This window comes from Dermochelys coriacea, chromosome 19 (assembly GCF_009764565.3).
Source record: "Dermochelys coriacea isolate rDerCor1 chromosome 19, rDerCor1.pri.v4, whole genome shotgun sequence".
NCBI lineage: Eukaryota > Metazoa > Chordata > Testudines > Dermochelyidae > Dermochelys > Dermochelys coriacea.
In genome coordinates, this window is record NC_050086.2 from 8,312,694 (window position 1) to 8,328,168 (window position 15,475).

General features: G+C 37.8%; 2 protein-coding genes across 2 annotated transcripts in view; both read right to left on the bottom strand.

Moving 5' to 3' along the window:
• Positions 1-4,396: 4,396 nt before the first annotated feature.
• LOC122458266 (fatty acid-binding protein, liver-like) lies at positions 4,397-9,748 on the bottom strand. Its single transcript, XM_043506006.1, has 5 exons — positions 9,688-9,748; positions 8,759-8,857; positions 7,192-7,364; positions 5,686-5,775; positions 4,397-4,579 (listed from the first exon to the last, which is right to left on the bottom strand). The coding sequence occupies exons 1-5, from the start codon at positions 9,695-9,697 to the stop codon at positions 4,529-4,531; spliced, it is 423 nt and encodes a 140-aa protein (XP_043361941.1). The 5' UTR covers positions 9,698-9,748; the 3' UTR covers positions 4,397-4,528.
• Positions 9,749-11,941: 2,193 nt separating this feature from the next.
• The window catches only part of MYOM3 (myomesin 3), a 71,027-nt gene continuing 67,493 nt past the window's right edge, over positions 11,942-15,475 (bottom strand). Inside the window, exon 37 of the mRNA XM_043506007.1 lies at positions 11,942-14,533. Within this exon, the coding sequence (XP_043361942.1) occupies positions 14,270-14,533 (264 nt within the window). The 3' untranslated portion in view covers positions 11,942-14,269. The remainder of the gene's footprint in view (positions 14,534-15,475) is intronic.

Consider the following 15,475-nt stretch of genomic DNA (forward strand, 5'->3'; position numbering starts at 1 on the left):
GAGCTACAGCTCGCTTCATCGGATGCATCCGATGAAGTGAGCTGTAGCTCACGAAAGCTTATGCTCTAATCAATTTGTTAGTCTCTAAGGTGCCACAGGTACTCCTTTTCGTTTTGTGAATACAGACTAACACGGCTGCTACTCTGAAACCTTAGAATCATAGAATATCAGAGTTGGAAGGGACCTCAGGAGATCATCTAGCCCAAATGAAGGGCAAAGTGGTGCACCTGTAGGTGGAGTGATGCAGGGTAACGGTGCCCACTACCCCAATCCTCATCCGGCAAGGTACGCACAGCCTGAAATGCCATGCTCTGTGGCAGGATAAGTCTCTCTACCATGACACCAGCAATTTACAAGGTAACATTGGAATGCTAGTGCTAGCCCACCCTGGATGCCTGCATGGCATCCAAATCTCAACATGCTGCACCATCCGAAATGCTGACATGTAACCTCTTAGCTGGTGCTGTCAAAACCTTTCATTTTGGTGCCGTTATGTCTTGGCACCATTAGAAACGCCTTACTGCATTGCAATGGAAGGTCATGATGTTACACATAGAAGCGTCAGTCAGGATGCTTCATAGGACCAAAAAGTGATTTCAAGACTCAAGGAGAGGATAGCTGTTAACTAAAGTCATGATGTTTCTTATTTTATGGGAAAGAGCATGGGATTGTGGTATGAGCGATTGGCTGAGAGTCAGGGCCCCTGTGTGCCATACCTGCCTTTGCTACTGACTCACTAGGTGACCTTAGGTAAGTCACTTGACCTTTCTGTACTTTGTTTTACCCATATGTAAAATGGGGATAATTATACCATTAACACTATCATTACTTGTACAGTGCATGGTGTGTTACTTGTGCATGGTGCTTTACACAAATAAATGAGAGGTCACCAACTATTAAACCAACCTCTGTAGTGGCTGAGTTAACGAAGTGCTCATTAAAGAAACCTGTTGAGGTTCAGATCACATTGGGTGTGGTAATGTATAACAAATCTGAGGAACAGATGGAGACATCACCACAAGCCTGAAACAAGATGCTGCCAGCATTCAACCCTATCTTTCTTTGACCTTTTAACATACAGACTTTGCAGTTGTGTCATTTTAGATGGTAGAACATGAGTAAAACTGTAGCAGTTACAAACATATGCTCCCACTCAGATCCTGTTGTTCTCTCTCACGTGCCCAGAACGGTTTGTCATTACTGCAGGTTCAACAAGGTTGAAGAAGTGAGATCACTGGAAAAGGAGGCCTTGTATTGCATTCTGCCAAATAGAAAAGTGCCTTGGTGGTTATTGTGTCTGAGTAAAATCTATGGCCTTTGACTTATGTGATGTACTTTGCTCTTTGGGAGTAGAGATAAGGATCGCGACCTACAGTAATTTGTAAATTATACAATAGGTGTTTCCCTTTCTAATGCTCTATTCTGCTGTATACTTATTAGAAGTGGGCATTTGAGCTGAGTACAATGTACAGTAAATATACAATAAAATTCTATGCACGCACAAAAACTTCTTTAAAAGAACATGAAACTGGTAATAGCAAGCCAGAAGAGATGGTTGAGGATTAAACCTACCATATATGAGCACAGTATAATGCTTCTGTGTACTACCAAAGTGTCTAGCTAGTGGTAGGCCAAATTCTGTCCTCAGAAACCCATGTGGAACCACTGAAATCACTTCATGGCAGAATTTGGTGCATAGCAATAAATACATGTAGCCAAGAGTAATTACATATCTTGTTCAGAAGCCTCTGGTATTGGCAGCTGGTAGAGACAAGGTTCTAGATGGACCACGTCCATTCTGCAGTGTTCAGAATTACAAGATGCAATTATATAAATATTCTCTTGAGGGGTACTGCACATGTGATTTCACTTGATTTTGGGAGAGGATGGATGTATCCCTCTTTCACTGCAAGACTTTTCCATGTGTAAATAATGACTTATTTCCCAAACCAGTAACATAAGACCCTTGGCCTAAACTATAGAATCATCACCTGCGTCATTAACCAGTCTACATTTCCACCCAGTTAATCCATTGCTCTTCCCATTGCAGATTGCCTTTGTCAAGAGGTTCATATCACCAACTCTTTTTTGCGGGATGGTCCCAATTTTTCCCAAAATTGCTTCTGCTATGTGATAGCATCCTCCCACTATAAATAAGAGCAAGGGCCCCCAGTTCTTGACAGGTTGGAGTAAGGACCTGCACAAAGGATGTACATTCAAATTCAGATCTCTCACATGGCAGTGGAATGTGCTGAGACTATGTTGCTATGAATAGCCCTGTAGTAGGCAATGTTAAAGCTTAAATAATTTGGACATTGCACTGTGTTTGCTTTCAGAATTTGTTATGGAGATTTAAATACAAATATTTAAAAAAACAGTTTTAATTTTATATACTGATAGGTACTGTTTTCAGAACATCCTACCGTTCTATAACCCAATCTCCCTTTGCATTACAGAGCATGGCCACTGAACTGTTTTCCTAGACTTTCACTGAGTTGGTGAGTTGAATGGGTCTGAGTGGGTTTGTGGGGGGAAGTCTTTTATTTGTGGAGGGTTGGGAACTCTTTTGTGGGCATTAACCCAATGTAACTTTTTGTATGTGTGTGTGTTTTCTTTAAACACATAAGTGCTTAGCATTTTAGACACTTGCTTTAAATTAAATCTAAATAAATACATGTGTATGTCATAATATGTGAAAAGCAATGTAGCATACATTTTTACAAGTTTTAAAACCTGTGATTACAATTTTATTTTACAAAAGTGAATATATTTTTAGTTAGACTAGTTCAGAAAAGAACCTGAACGTGTCAAATCTCTTGTACAATGCAATTTACAGATGCAGCACCTGATTGTTGAAGCATTGTGGTTTCCTGGGAATTTACTGTTAGACAAGTAATTTATTTTTGTATTGTTTTCTTATCTAGCTAGCAACAGTTACCAAGCAACTTACAAACATATCTTTCCAAGCTATATTGAATGGTTTCTTGCCCACAAAACATTAAAATAACTTTCTTCCCAAATTTGTTCTGGCCAACATCTCTCTGTGCCTCTGTGGGATTTTGTATACATGTGCAACTTCCACGGTACTCAAGTTTTAGGGCTTGTATATATGGGGAAAATTACCAGCATACCTATGCAGGTGTAAGTATATTGGCATTGCTATGCTGGTAAAACTCCCCATGCGGACATTCTTATCTCATTGAAGTCAATGAGAGTTTTTTCAAGTGATTCAATTGGAAATTTAATTTGATCTTCAACAAGCATGCCTCTGAGAGTAAGGGCTTGTCTATTCAGGGGAAATTACCAACATAGCTATACTGGTAAAACTTCCCATGTGGACACTCTTATCCCAGAATAAGAGTGCTTTTTTCTGATTTAACTTATGGCACTTTCAAAGTGGTGATGTTTGTTGAAGGTCAGATTCTTTTCCCAGTTGAGTCACTTGACAAAACTCTCGTTGACTTCAGTGGGTGAAGGATAGAACTGGCACTAGCTATAATAGAATCCACAAAACTGGTGACCTGATAAGTGGCATGACTGCCATAATAGGGAATATACTAAGGAGCAGATTCAGTGATTCTGAACCAGAGATCTGATGGGATGACAGCTCATGACTACGGGCCAATTAAATGACAATGTCAAATATGGGATAACAGCAGATTTTGTGTGGGATGGAGGATAATGTGTTAAAAGGGGAATGCACTTTGTAATGAGGAACAGTTAGGAGGTATAAGTGCAGGAACATTATTCTCAGATGCTTCAGTCCTGTACAATTCATACCTCATCCCAGAAAGAGTACAGATACCTATCAAATCTGAAAGCAAATATTCCAGCTATACTCACCAAGACTGTTACAAACTGAGATGCTTACTTGTTTTAGATCTTGAAAATTTAATTAACAGGCATTGTGTTTAATTGCTTTTGGTGCCTCAGCTTTGTTTTCTTTGTGTATAATTACCTGCTGAACGTGTACAATACTTGTTATAGCTTTTTTAATATTTCTGTTTATATTACTATTGTGATGACAGAAAGATCAGCAGTGACACTTGCTGGGTAGGAATTAGATATCTGATTTTTGGTAGGTCTCCCAGACTTATTGGGCAGATAGAAAGAGAGAAGGTGTTGCGGTTCACTAAAATTATCGCCTTCCTTAATAAGGATAAGAGGCAGAGACACATTTCTAATAGCTTTCATCCTCTCCCTGTAATCCTTATGGCAATTCACCGTTTCAATAGCTGTCCAATCCTGTACTTACACAGGCAAAACTCTTGTTGAAATTAATCGGAGGTTTGCCTGGATGGGAAGTAGGCCACCAAACGTTAGAGAATGGGATATTTCTCTATAGTCAGGGGAAATGAATTCTTATATTAGTGTAAATCAAGTGTGAGCATGGAAAGAAAGCAGAGATCCTATTTCTTTATTTTCCATAGCATTTTTTCAAAATAACAAATTTCACAACTGATGGCAAATGCACTTTATTCTGGAATGTAAAAATGTCCAAAATAAAATCCATCTTTCTTCTTATTGTTTATGCCTTCTTGCTTTTTCTGATGAGTGTTGCTGAACCAACAGTTATAGTCTGTAAAAGACACAAATATGTTACTTGTTTTCCATTTATACTGTAGGGGGACTTGTATGTAGCTAACAGCTTTGAAGTTGCTGTAGTATATTTGTAATTCCATTTTATATCATCTGAAAATACAGTTACAGCAACTGCATATGGACATGCTAATTACATTCATACTGAAACAATGGTGTTCTTGTTAGTGAACCAGTTCTGAACACTGAAAATCTAAATAGTCAAATGTTATCTTCAAGTGCATTGTGGGAGTAACCTCAGTCACAAGTATGTTCCCTATCCTAGAAACCCACTGCCCCAGATAAGTACTTTTGATCTGGTTCTTTGCAGATTTATTGTAAAGAAAGTAGGCTGGGATTTTCAAAGCCATCTAAGGAAACTGGGCATTTAAAATCCCTAGGCAGTTCTGAAAACCTTAGCTGTAATTCTTATAACAATGATCACACCAACTGGAATACATATTAAAAGCCTGGCAAGTGGAAGTTCAACTCCCTGGGAGAAGAGTTCTGTGCCAATAGGGAACCGTTCAGGACACATTATAAATTCCTAGGATTTGTAAATGAAACAGTGAAAATGTAAATTAGCATGGCTTGATTCAGTTTCATTCTCTGCTCAAGAGTATCCCACTGTACAACCCTGTGAAAAATCTTTCAAAGAACCTGCCCACATGATGGTCAAAAGCTAACAACACTAAACCTGAGTGCCTAAAATGGAATGATAACGGAAATGAATTTGGCTCAGTGTATCCTGGGAAGAGATGAATAGCAACTTTCAGTGATAGAAATGTATAGAGTGAAACTATAACAGACAGCCACAGGCATTGTCCAGGTGTAGAGGAGATTCAGTTAAGTCAATAAGTAACAATGCATCACCCTGGCTGTACTAAATGGTAACTAATGTTGTTTCTTGCTGGTTGCAATCACCCTTGGATTATAAAGTTACATATTCTTTCATTAATATAGTGATATAATCCGTGCTCACAGTAGTAATTCCTGTGCTCAACACCAGGACTTTTTAAAGTGATGGTATCATTTTATAAACTGACAGGCATAGAAAATGTTTCCCCATTATTTTTCCTATTGCACCTTTATTTACCAATCACTTACCTCCACCATTTCATTTCCTTTAATTTCCTGTTCATGGGAGAATGTTTCTGATTTGCACACAAGCTTCCCACCTATCATGTTAACTGTGCACTGTGAACACAGATTTTTAAAACATAAGTATTTATAGTAGCCCAGCAAGTACATTTCTGGTAGGCAATTTAGGCCAAAAGGTAGAAACTGGGAAATTCAGTTAGAATGGTAGATAGATACACAGATAAGAAAGAATGGAATTGCAGATACTGATATTTCATTAATCTCATGCTAACTTCCGATTGACAGGAGTAATGAGCATCTTGTTTAGCATTCAATGAAAACTTCTCTAACTGTTGAAACAATACCAATGCATGTATAAATGCTACTTCTTGGTGTGCAGATCATTTTCAGGAAATACAGATATATTAGAAAGACTTTACAGTTATTGGTATTGTATGTAAAGCTAACTGGCAGTTGAAATATGCAAAATAGGATTAAAATTTGTCCTACGTAATGTAAGACTGTACAATGGGTTTTGCCACACTGGATCAAACTGTTGGTCCATCTAGGATATTATCCTTCTTCTGGCAGTTGTGGCTGGGGATCTCAAACTTTTTTTTTTTTTTTTTAATAGTGTGGACCACATCTCAACAAAAAGATTGTCTCATAAACTACCTTCATTTCTATCCATAAACATATGACCCAACTACCCTGCCACAACTGGTAGCTATAGCAATACCCTACATGAAAAAATTGTAGTAAGAACATATTTAATGTGTTTTATCTTTTTAATGTGCTTTATCAGCTAGAAAACACATGGAGAGCTAGAATCATTGGAACAGTCAGCTCTCCTCAGACCACCAGGTGTGCTCCACATATCACTATTTGGGAATCACTGTTTCAGGGGAAAGTGGAAAACTCCATAATACATATGTAGCCAATTATTCATGTACATGGGGAATAAAATTCCTCCCTGACGCCTGGGTTGATCAATTTATGCACTGAAGCAGCAGATTTGATTACTTTAAGAAATGTTACCTTTTACCTGAGCATTTTAATGAGCTGTTGTGTGACAAGAGCTGAATTAGTACAAAGCATTTATTTTTTCCTAGAGTTTAATGGGGGTTTCTTCAAACTGTGCTTTGCAAAACCATTTTTCCAGCTGAAAGGGTCTGGAAGCAGCTCCTTCTGAAGCTAGAGGAGTTTGCTCTAGAGTGGTGTAAGGTGATTGCTCCTCTACAGTTGCTTAATGTGTTGCCTCCACAACTTTCTCGGGACCTGCTAACATGGCAGTTAGTAACATAAACTTAGATTCCCTATGTCACTAACCACAAAGCCAGCTAGACTCCTTTCTGGCTCCTTCACTTACCATGTAACCTGCATGCTCTCGTTAGAGCTTTTAAGTTTTACTTAATTTCTTACTCATCGGAAGCAATTGAAGTTTCCTAATGGGAATAGGACAAAGAAATTCCAATTGCAAAATGATACTGAAGTACTAGTGAGGGAGCAGTTATTGTTCTTGAAATATATTACCTTTAGTTTTTTGCCATCCATAGTAGTGATATCAGCCTCTTTCCCCAGAGTAAATGAATTTGTTACAGACTGCTTAGGTGTTTTTGATGTCACAACAAAGTTGTTTCCATTTTGTTGTATTTCAATAACAGGCTTAATGTCTTTGGCAACTTTGATGAGGTCATCTGCCAATGCTGCAGAAAGGGGAAAATGGAATTTTAATTTCTCTATTATGCAGAAGGAAGTATGGGGTTTGTATGTTATGCAAATAAAATACTTTGATTCAATGAAGTGACAAGGTTGACACAAATCAACAACAGAAAAGGATGTAAAAGTTAGATTACCCACTTCTCTATGGACATACAATTTCATTAATGGGATACTTGGTTTTAGATTCATTTTCTTTTCTTATAATCTTGGAGATTCACTGCCAGTTCTTTATGAGGTACGCTGTTTTTCTTAAGATTTTGAGGATCTTCCCTATATATAGTAATATTTACAAGCACTTTGAAGTGGTTTTGCCCTAATATTACATTAGTACAATAAATTAATTTCTCTTTTTAAATTTTGTGTGTATCCTTAACACTGGTGAAAGGCTAACCACATTTTCTATGTTCTTTTCTATTCTTTATAGGTTTTTTCTTATATCACTGTAATGTCTGAGCACCTTTAGCACTAAATGACATGAATAGCATTACATAAGGTTCATTTTCTCTCTCATCCTCCCTCAGAACAGACTGAAGTCCTCTGCATAGCCACAGGGCAAAACAGTGCAAGTATCCCCAGGCATTCTCATGAATAAGCTTCAATGCTGACCTGAAAGGATCACCTTTGGGGCTGGGGGCGTAGTTCAGGCAACATGCTCTTTGAGAAGGGATTTTCACTGAGCAAGGCATTCCGCTCTATTTAATGTGAGTGATTGTTTTGCTGCAACTAACAATGCAAACTATGGTGGTGCTTTTTAGTAACCTAGACACCTCTGAGAACTAGCTAGAGACCTATAATTCAAACTCATTTCACATAGGCTAACAAACAGCCATAAGGTAATAAGTGATTACTGTTAGAGGCTCTATGTGAACTGGTAACAGAGCTGAGAGGCTCCATATCCCATTACCAATTCCATCCTAGTTAACCTTATAAACTGAAACAGGTCAACTGATATGCTTCTACTGAAATACCTTTCCTTTCATGAGAAGATCAGTCTTGTGGTTAAGGCTGAGTAGATCTGGGTTTTATCCCTGACTTTTCCACAGATTTCTGTGTGACTTGTGGGCAAGTGTCTTCACTTCACTTTATATCTAAAATGGGGCTAGTAACCCCATTACCTAACTCATGGAAGTAGGGTGACCAGATGTCCCAATTTTATAGGGACAGTCCCGATTTGTAGGTCTTTTTCTTATATAGGCTTCTATTACCCCCCACTCCCTGTCCTGATTTTTCACACTTGCTGTGTGATCACCCTACATGGAAGGTGGTTTGTGAAAAACACTTTCGATATTCCCTGATGGAAGGTTCCTTAAATGCAAAATGTTGTTATATTTCACAAATCCAGCAAGTTACAGAAAAAAAAACCCAACAAGACACTTACCAAGAGCTTTCAGAAACTCTTCATAGTTCTCTTGAGCATAGACCTGCCAGGTTCCATTGAATGCCATTATGGATGGTGCAGTACAGTATGGCAGTGATGCTAGAAAGAGAATGGAGCAGCCGTCTACTGAATTAAATGCTATTTATACAGAAAGAAAATGTGGCCTATCTTGTGACATAATCTGCTAATTATTAACAATATAGTATCAATTATTAATCATCTGTTTATTCTTAATAGAAATAACCTCTAGTTCATTGTGGTCTGTGGCTGTCTCTTTACCTTGACTGTCTCTTTCCTAGCAAGTTTATTGCTTCCAAAATAGATTAAACTAAACTACAAAATGCAGAATAAGAGTAGCCACATGGCGAGCTAATGTGGAATAGCTATTCCAGGCTATTTCCCTGTTTTAGGCAAGCCCTTGTCTTATTGAAAGCCTATCGTACTTAGGCTCCTAAAGCATAAGGGTTTGTGTATCATAAAATTTGTATCACTTTAAGTATAATGGTATAGTTAAAGCAATACACCTCTCCAGTGTGGATGCACCAATATAAATTTGCTTATACTGGTATAGCTTATTCTGTAAAGGAAGGGGAATAAGCTATACTGGTGTAAGGCACCTTTGTACAGATATAACTGTGTCCACACTAGGAGTTATACTGGTATAACTATATAAATAAAAAGAATCACACCCAAAACTGACACAGATATACTGGTACATAAACTGTGTAGACCAGGCCTAAGTCATTAGTTAAAATGATACTTAGGCTCGTAAATCACTGAAGCACTTTTGAAAATTTTACCCATATTCTAAATAAATAAATACAAGTGTTCAGTTATATAAACCTTTAGAGAAGTAGTCACTGGATGTGAAATTATATTTCTTATATATTGTAATAAATCCATGGCATGTAAAGAACTTCATGACTCACTATGCTGCATGTAGGTACTTGGAATCTCACAGAGACAGTGAAGATAGAACACAGATCAGTCTTTTCCAAAAGAACTGGCCCCTACGACATGAGGAAAAGAAGAATCTCCCTTAGCCATTATCAGTACAGGGCCTATGACCCACAGCTGATCAGTTCTGATTCCATCTAGTAGACATCAGTGGGGCACATATGCACTAATCAGTTTCTTACAATATTTAAATGTATTTAATGATGGTCCCAGACATACAGATTTAAGGGGGAAACGAAACACGGAACTGTTGCCTGGGGATTGAAGTGGAAAATAAATGGAAGTACTTAATTCTTGATTGTTACTCTCCACATTCATAACCTCAGAATTCCTCACTCACAGTGTAATACTCATCCCTCCCTGATCGAGCCTGCCTGCTGGCTTTGGAAGGTATTAGGTAAAACTATATGTGGTTTGCAATAAAGTTGCTTAATTCAAATAGTGTTTGTGCCTTAGAGGTGACTGACCTGTCTAAATCAACATTTCTAGTATTGTATTACAGACTAGGCAGTAGTTTTTAGTTGAGTGGGAAAATAGTGATCAATTTTTCTTAAAAATTTACTGTACACTGTTGTGCAGTTGTGGCACATTAGAGACTAACAAATTTATTTGAGCATAAGCTTTCGTGAGCTACAGCTCACTTCATCGGATCCGATGAAGGGAGCTGTAACTCACGAAAGCTTATGCTCAAATAAATTTGTTAGTCTCTAAGGTGCCACAAGTACTCCTTTTCTTTTTGCGAATACAGACTAACACGGCTGCTACTCTGAAACCTGTTGTGCAGTTGTAATTTTCAGAGACAAGCCCAAATTGGGATCAGAGATCCAAATATACCCCAAACTTTGGGACAGTTCAGGTCTATCTCTAATTCATCATAGTTTTAATCAGTAAGTATGTCACAGGATTAAGAATTAGGAGATATGAGTTCTAGTGCTGGCTACTAAACCTCTACTTGGTTTTAAGAGCACACTGCCCTAAACTATATTGTCTTTAATCATTTGAATGTATTAAAATTAATTTTAGAGATCCAATTTCTGATTTTAAAAAAATAATATATGTTTGTTAATAAGGAATTTTAAAACATATTTGTAAAGGATTTGCTTTAGCTGAGCAAACCATTGATCCAACAGTGTGTTATCCTGTCCCCAGTTATAGCCAATACTTGATGCTTCACAAGAAGGGGGAATATACAAACTGCACCTTGCCAACAATGCAGTGCAATGCTGCTCATCGGGCAGCTCATCTGCTTGCAACTGAAAGTTTCAATTTCTGGGAGGAGTTGATGCACAAACACCAGACTCTGACTTGGAAAAGTTCACTGACTCACGGATTTCGTTAAACTTTTCATAGTGACCTGTCCTCATTGTCCTCCAACGGCCAGACCTTGCGAAGCTAAACATTAAACTAAAGTGCACAACAGTGGTAAGCATCTGTTGCACTCAAAATTAGGCTTTATAAAGGGATTTCTGTGTGTGTGTGAGTGTGAATTCACATGTACATTAATCCATAGCAAGGCTATGGGATTACAGTGCAGCATCTCTGCAGCTGCTACTCTTGCTAGAGACTGGAACAGAGGCTGCTGCTATTCTGTACCTCCTCCATGTAGGTTTTTTATTTTGTAGACAGGGACTGCTATTTTAAAGACATATATAAAATAATGTAACCGAAACTAATAAACATCAGAAACTAAGAGATTAATTTAAAATTATTTACTGCGAGCCCAATCCTGCAATCAGATTTGTGCAGGTGCAAAGGTCCGCCTGTGCAGATCTTGTGGCAAAATCAAAGCCTGATAACAGGCCGGCTTAAATCAACTATTTACTAGAATAACTACTATTAACTAGAATAACTGGGTAAAACTGAACATTGATAGTTATAGAATGTAATCAAGGATGATGGATTATCACATTGATAAAATTCAGCAGCAACATTCAGTTTGTATGTCTTTATTGTAAGTAGTATGAATTTAGAAAGTCCTTTTTCATTAGATGTACTTATTTTTCATCTTCTTTGTGTCTTAGAGATACTAAGGGATATTAGTCCAGATGCTCTTAATAATCTGAATATGTAACTTCAGTTTGTGAGCCAGTGGATTCCATGTAATCTGAACAAGAACAGATATTTAGGACTGTATTTTGTGCACCTGATTTTTTAACCTCCTGCTCTATGTAATAATAATAATAATAAAAAAAGGAAGCACAAATAAAAGCCCTTCCACCACAGCTTCTTCCTGTGTCTACTAGCCTTAACTGAAATTAGACCCTGAACCCACACCAACTCCAGCCCAAATTCTGAATGTCAAGAACCATACATAATCCTCCAAATACTATGTCATGTTATCGTTATTAATCATGTTTATTATAGAAGTGCCTACGGACCAATCAAGATCACAGGCCCATTGTACCTGGCACTGTGCAAACACCTTTGTAGAAGATGTGTTCTGTTTAAACTAATCTAATTAGTCATATAGGGAAGTTACTTCCAATTCAGAAAAGTTTGTATTTCTTGCTCTCTCCCTTGCACACACAAATCTGTTTCTAAACAATCTTTTACATGGACACTTTTAGGTATGACTTACTCCTGTATTGTTGTCAAGTTTTACATTTTTTATTTACACACCTTTTAAACACTGCATAGAATACAGGATCAACTACAGTATGACAGGCAAACACTGTTCTTGATCAATAGTAACAGATAAAACAGTGGCATGGAAACCCTCTTCTGAAAGTGTGGGTAGTTTAGAAACAGTAGCTGTTAAACATTTTAAAAATGAACTTTTCCATTTGTACCTTGGTCTTTATTTAAAACAGCATTAAATATAATGTTACAAGGGTTATTTCATTCCTCTAGATTTCTATTGTCATCCTCTACAAAAATCATCTGTGTTCTCAGATAAAAGCCAGCTGTGCTACTGATTCTTTGGAGTGTTACCTCAAAAAGCCCATCCTGCTTGTGACAGCATTTTTCAGTTAATTTTTATGGGAGCTGAATTCTAAAAACAGTAGAAGGAAGTGAGTTCTGTACAATTGAGGATTCCTTTTTGCACAGAAACTAAGCTTTAGTTTGGGGACTGGTGTGTTTAGGCAACTGCTAAATTATTCTGAATGTTCTCAGACATGTCACTTCATGTGATTTGAGAGGTAATTTGTTATTACACATCCTCTAATCTCATTCATATGAAGAGGCAATTACACCATGTGGGATAGGGAGCTTTATTGTATCTCAAAGGAATATGCTAAAACTACATGAGCTAATATTGTTATGTAATTCACTGTCATTTATCTAGATGAAAAGGGGAAAAAAAATTTCCCATGATTTTTTTTTCAACCTTCAGCCTTTTGAATAAAGAACCAAATTCAGCCTCATCACTCACACATGGGCTTTAAAATACTGGGCCGGAATAAAAAAAACTTCCCTACCTTTTTTGTGCAGGAAATTGTAAATTGCACTCTGTGCCAGCTAGCTCATACAGCATGTTCACTTCAAAGGAAGGAGTTGGGGTAGCTTTATGTTAAGGCTGGGGTGAGTTCCCCTCTGTGTGACTGCCTGTGGAAACTGTTGAGCGTTTGCACTGAATAGCCCATTTCTCTGTTGTCCTGACCATGCCCCCTCTCCAACAAGCGCAGCCCAGTTTAGCACTAGTGAAGAGGAAATAGCGATGAGTTTCCACACCATAAGCTCTCCTCTGGAAATATTCCTGCCACAGGAACTCTGTCTTTGGGTTTATATTACTCTAATCTGGGCTGAATCTGTCCTGGTCACTGATCAAAACAGTTGTCATCACTAAACATGTTCAGATATAGCATCATTTGACAATTTACAATACGTCAGAGTGAAATAACAGCTGTGTAGTTTAAATGTGTTTAAATTTGCACTACGTCATAGTACACACAGTAATCGCACACATGCTCCTCTGCAAAGCCACAGAGGCTCAAAACCACTGCCTTACATTTCTCCCACATGGCTTAGACTTGTAAACATGAGTGCATCAAGACCCTGTTTCAGCAAAGTATTTAGGAACATGCCTAACTTTCAGAACACCAATGGTCCCGCTGACATCTAGTTATGCATGTGCTTAGTACTGTGCTGAATTGGGCCCAAGCAGGGTTACGTTTTAACAACAATGCACACATCAACATTTTCCTGCTACAGGATAGTCAATAACACACAAGCGCTTAATACAAAACGATAAGTTCTTGTATACATGAACCCCCACAGTATCCGATACATAGTGCTGTTAGCTGAAAAGTGGTACACTTTATGAAGCAGTTGTCTAATTCTGTTGGGTTAGAGTGGGATTTTGAAGGTTTTCTCCAGATTTCTATAGATGCTTTTAAGAGGGGTACACTGTGATTTCTTATACTGTAAATCACTGTGAAAACCTTTATTTTATACATAGATAATAAAAAGAGAGATAGTAGTCTGAATTTTAAGGCCGGGATTTTCAAAGGAAACCAAGTGTCTAAATCCCTTTGACATTCAATGGGAGTTTGGTGCCTAATGCCTTTAGGCCTCTTTGGAAATCCCAACCTGTGTTTCTGAATGTGTTGGAAATCATTTTTCCTGTAGCTCGATCGGTTCTTCTCCATGCTTGTAGACACTGATAGTAACCTGCCCCGTTTCAGAGCCATATTTGTTCTTGACATAGATGCTGTATTTTCCTGTGTCATCACTGCAGACTTTCTCAATGGTAATTGTGACAACTATCCCCTTCACTTCCATTTTGTAACGATCTTTAAAAACTACTACCTTCTCGTTCTTGAACCAAGTAATTTCTGGGTAAGGGTCACCAGATATGCAGCATGTCAAACACAGGGTCTGTTTTAAAAATATAGTAAATACAGCTTTACAGTGACAATTCACAGCCAGTGGCTTAAAGTATAATTGGGCAAAGAAAAAGATAAAAATGGATCTCCAAAAACCACAAGTTTCACTGATCCAGGAACTCATAAGTTCTTATCAGCTCAGACACTCTGGCCTTAGGCAAGCTACTTATCCACTTTTCTGTCTCAGTTTCCTCATCAGTAAAATGGGGATCATACTGCTTATTCACCTACCCCAGAGAGGGACGTGAGAAGATTAACTGATTAACATTTGTTAAGTTCTTTGAAGATGGAAAGCACCATATAAATGCTATGGATTATTATTGTTGGCAGTATTGTTTTAGCTGTGTTGATCCCAAGAGATGAGATTTTTCTCTCATGTATTATTATTCTTATTAATTATTTGTATTACCTAGGAGACCTAGTCATTGACCAGAACCCCATTATGGTACAAATACAGAACAAAAAGATGGTCCCTGCCCCCAAGCAGCTTCAGGTATAAGACGAGACAACAGCTGGATACAGATGGGAAGTAAAGAGGAAACAATGAGATTATATGGTCAACATGAGAGGCAGTGGTCTGAGAATACAAGTCTGTGGGCCTGATTCTGATCCCAGCAGTTTTTGTACCTAAAACAGATATTGTACTCCTCTTATTCAGTGCCTAGGACAGCATGATCTTACAATACCATTTTGCTTGCCAGGAAATGGAAGACTACATTTTTTTAAGTGCATAAATATTTAGCCATATAGGATATTGAATCCATGCAGCTGAAATCATTGCTACTCTGTTTGGGGCCATTAGCAATAGAAGTATGTTTAACTGCTTTCAAAATGTTAAGGATCATTAATGTGACCATAAAATTCAAAGCTGTTTTAGTTTCTAGGCTATGAAGGAGTTATTAATTATGATACAGGACAGGAGTCCCTCAATAGT

Coding starts and splice junctions, on each gene's coding strand:
- LOC122458266 (XM_043506006.1), bottom strand. Junction 5,776..7,191: donor TGGATGGCAAAAAACTAAAG/GTAATATATTTC, acceptor CTGTGTTCACAG/TGCACAGTTAACATGATAGG. Junction 4,580..5,685: donor AAGGAAATGAAATGGTGGAG/GTAAGTGATTGG, acceptor TGTCTTTTACAG/ACTATAACTGTTGGTTCAGC.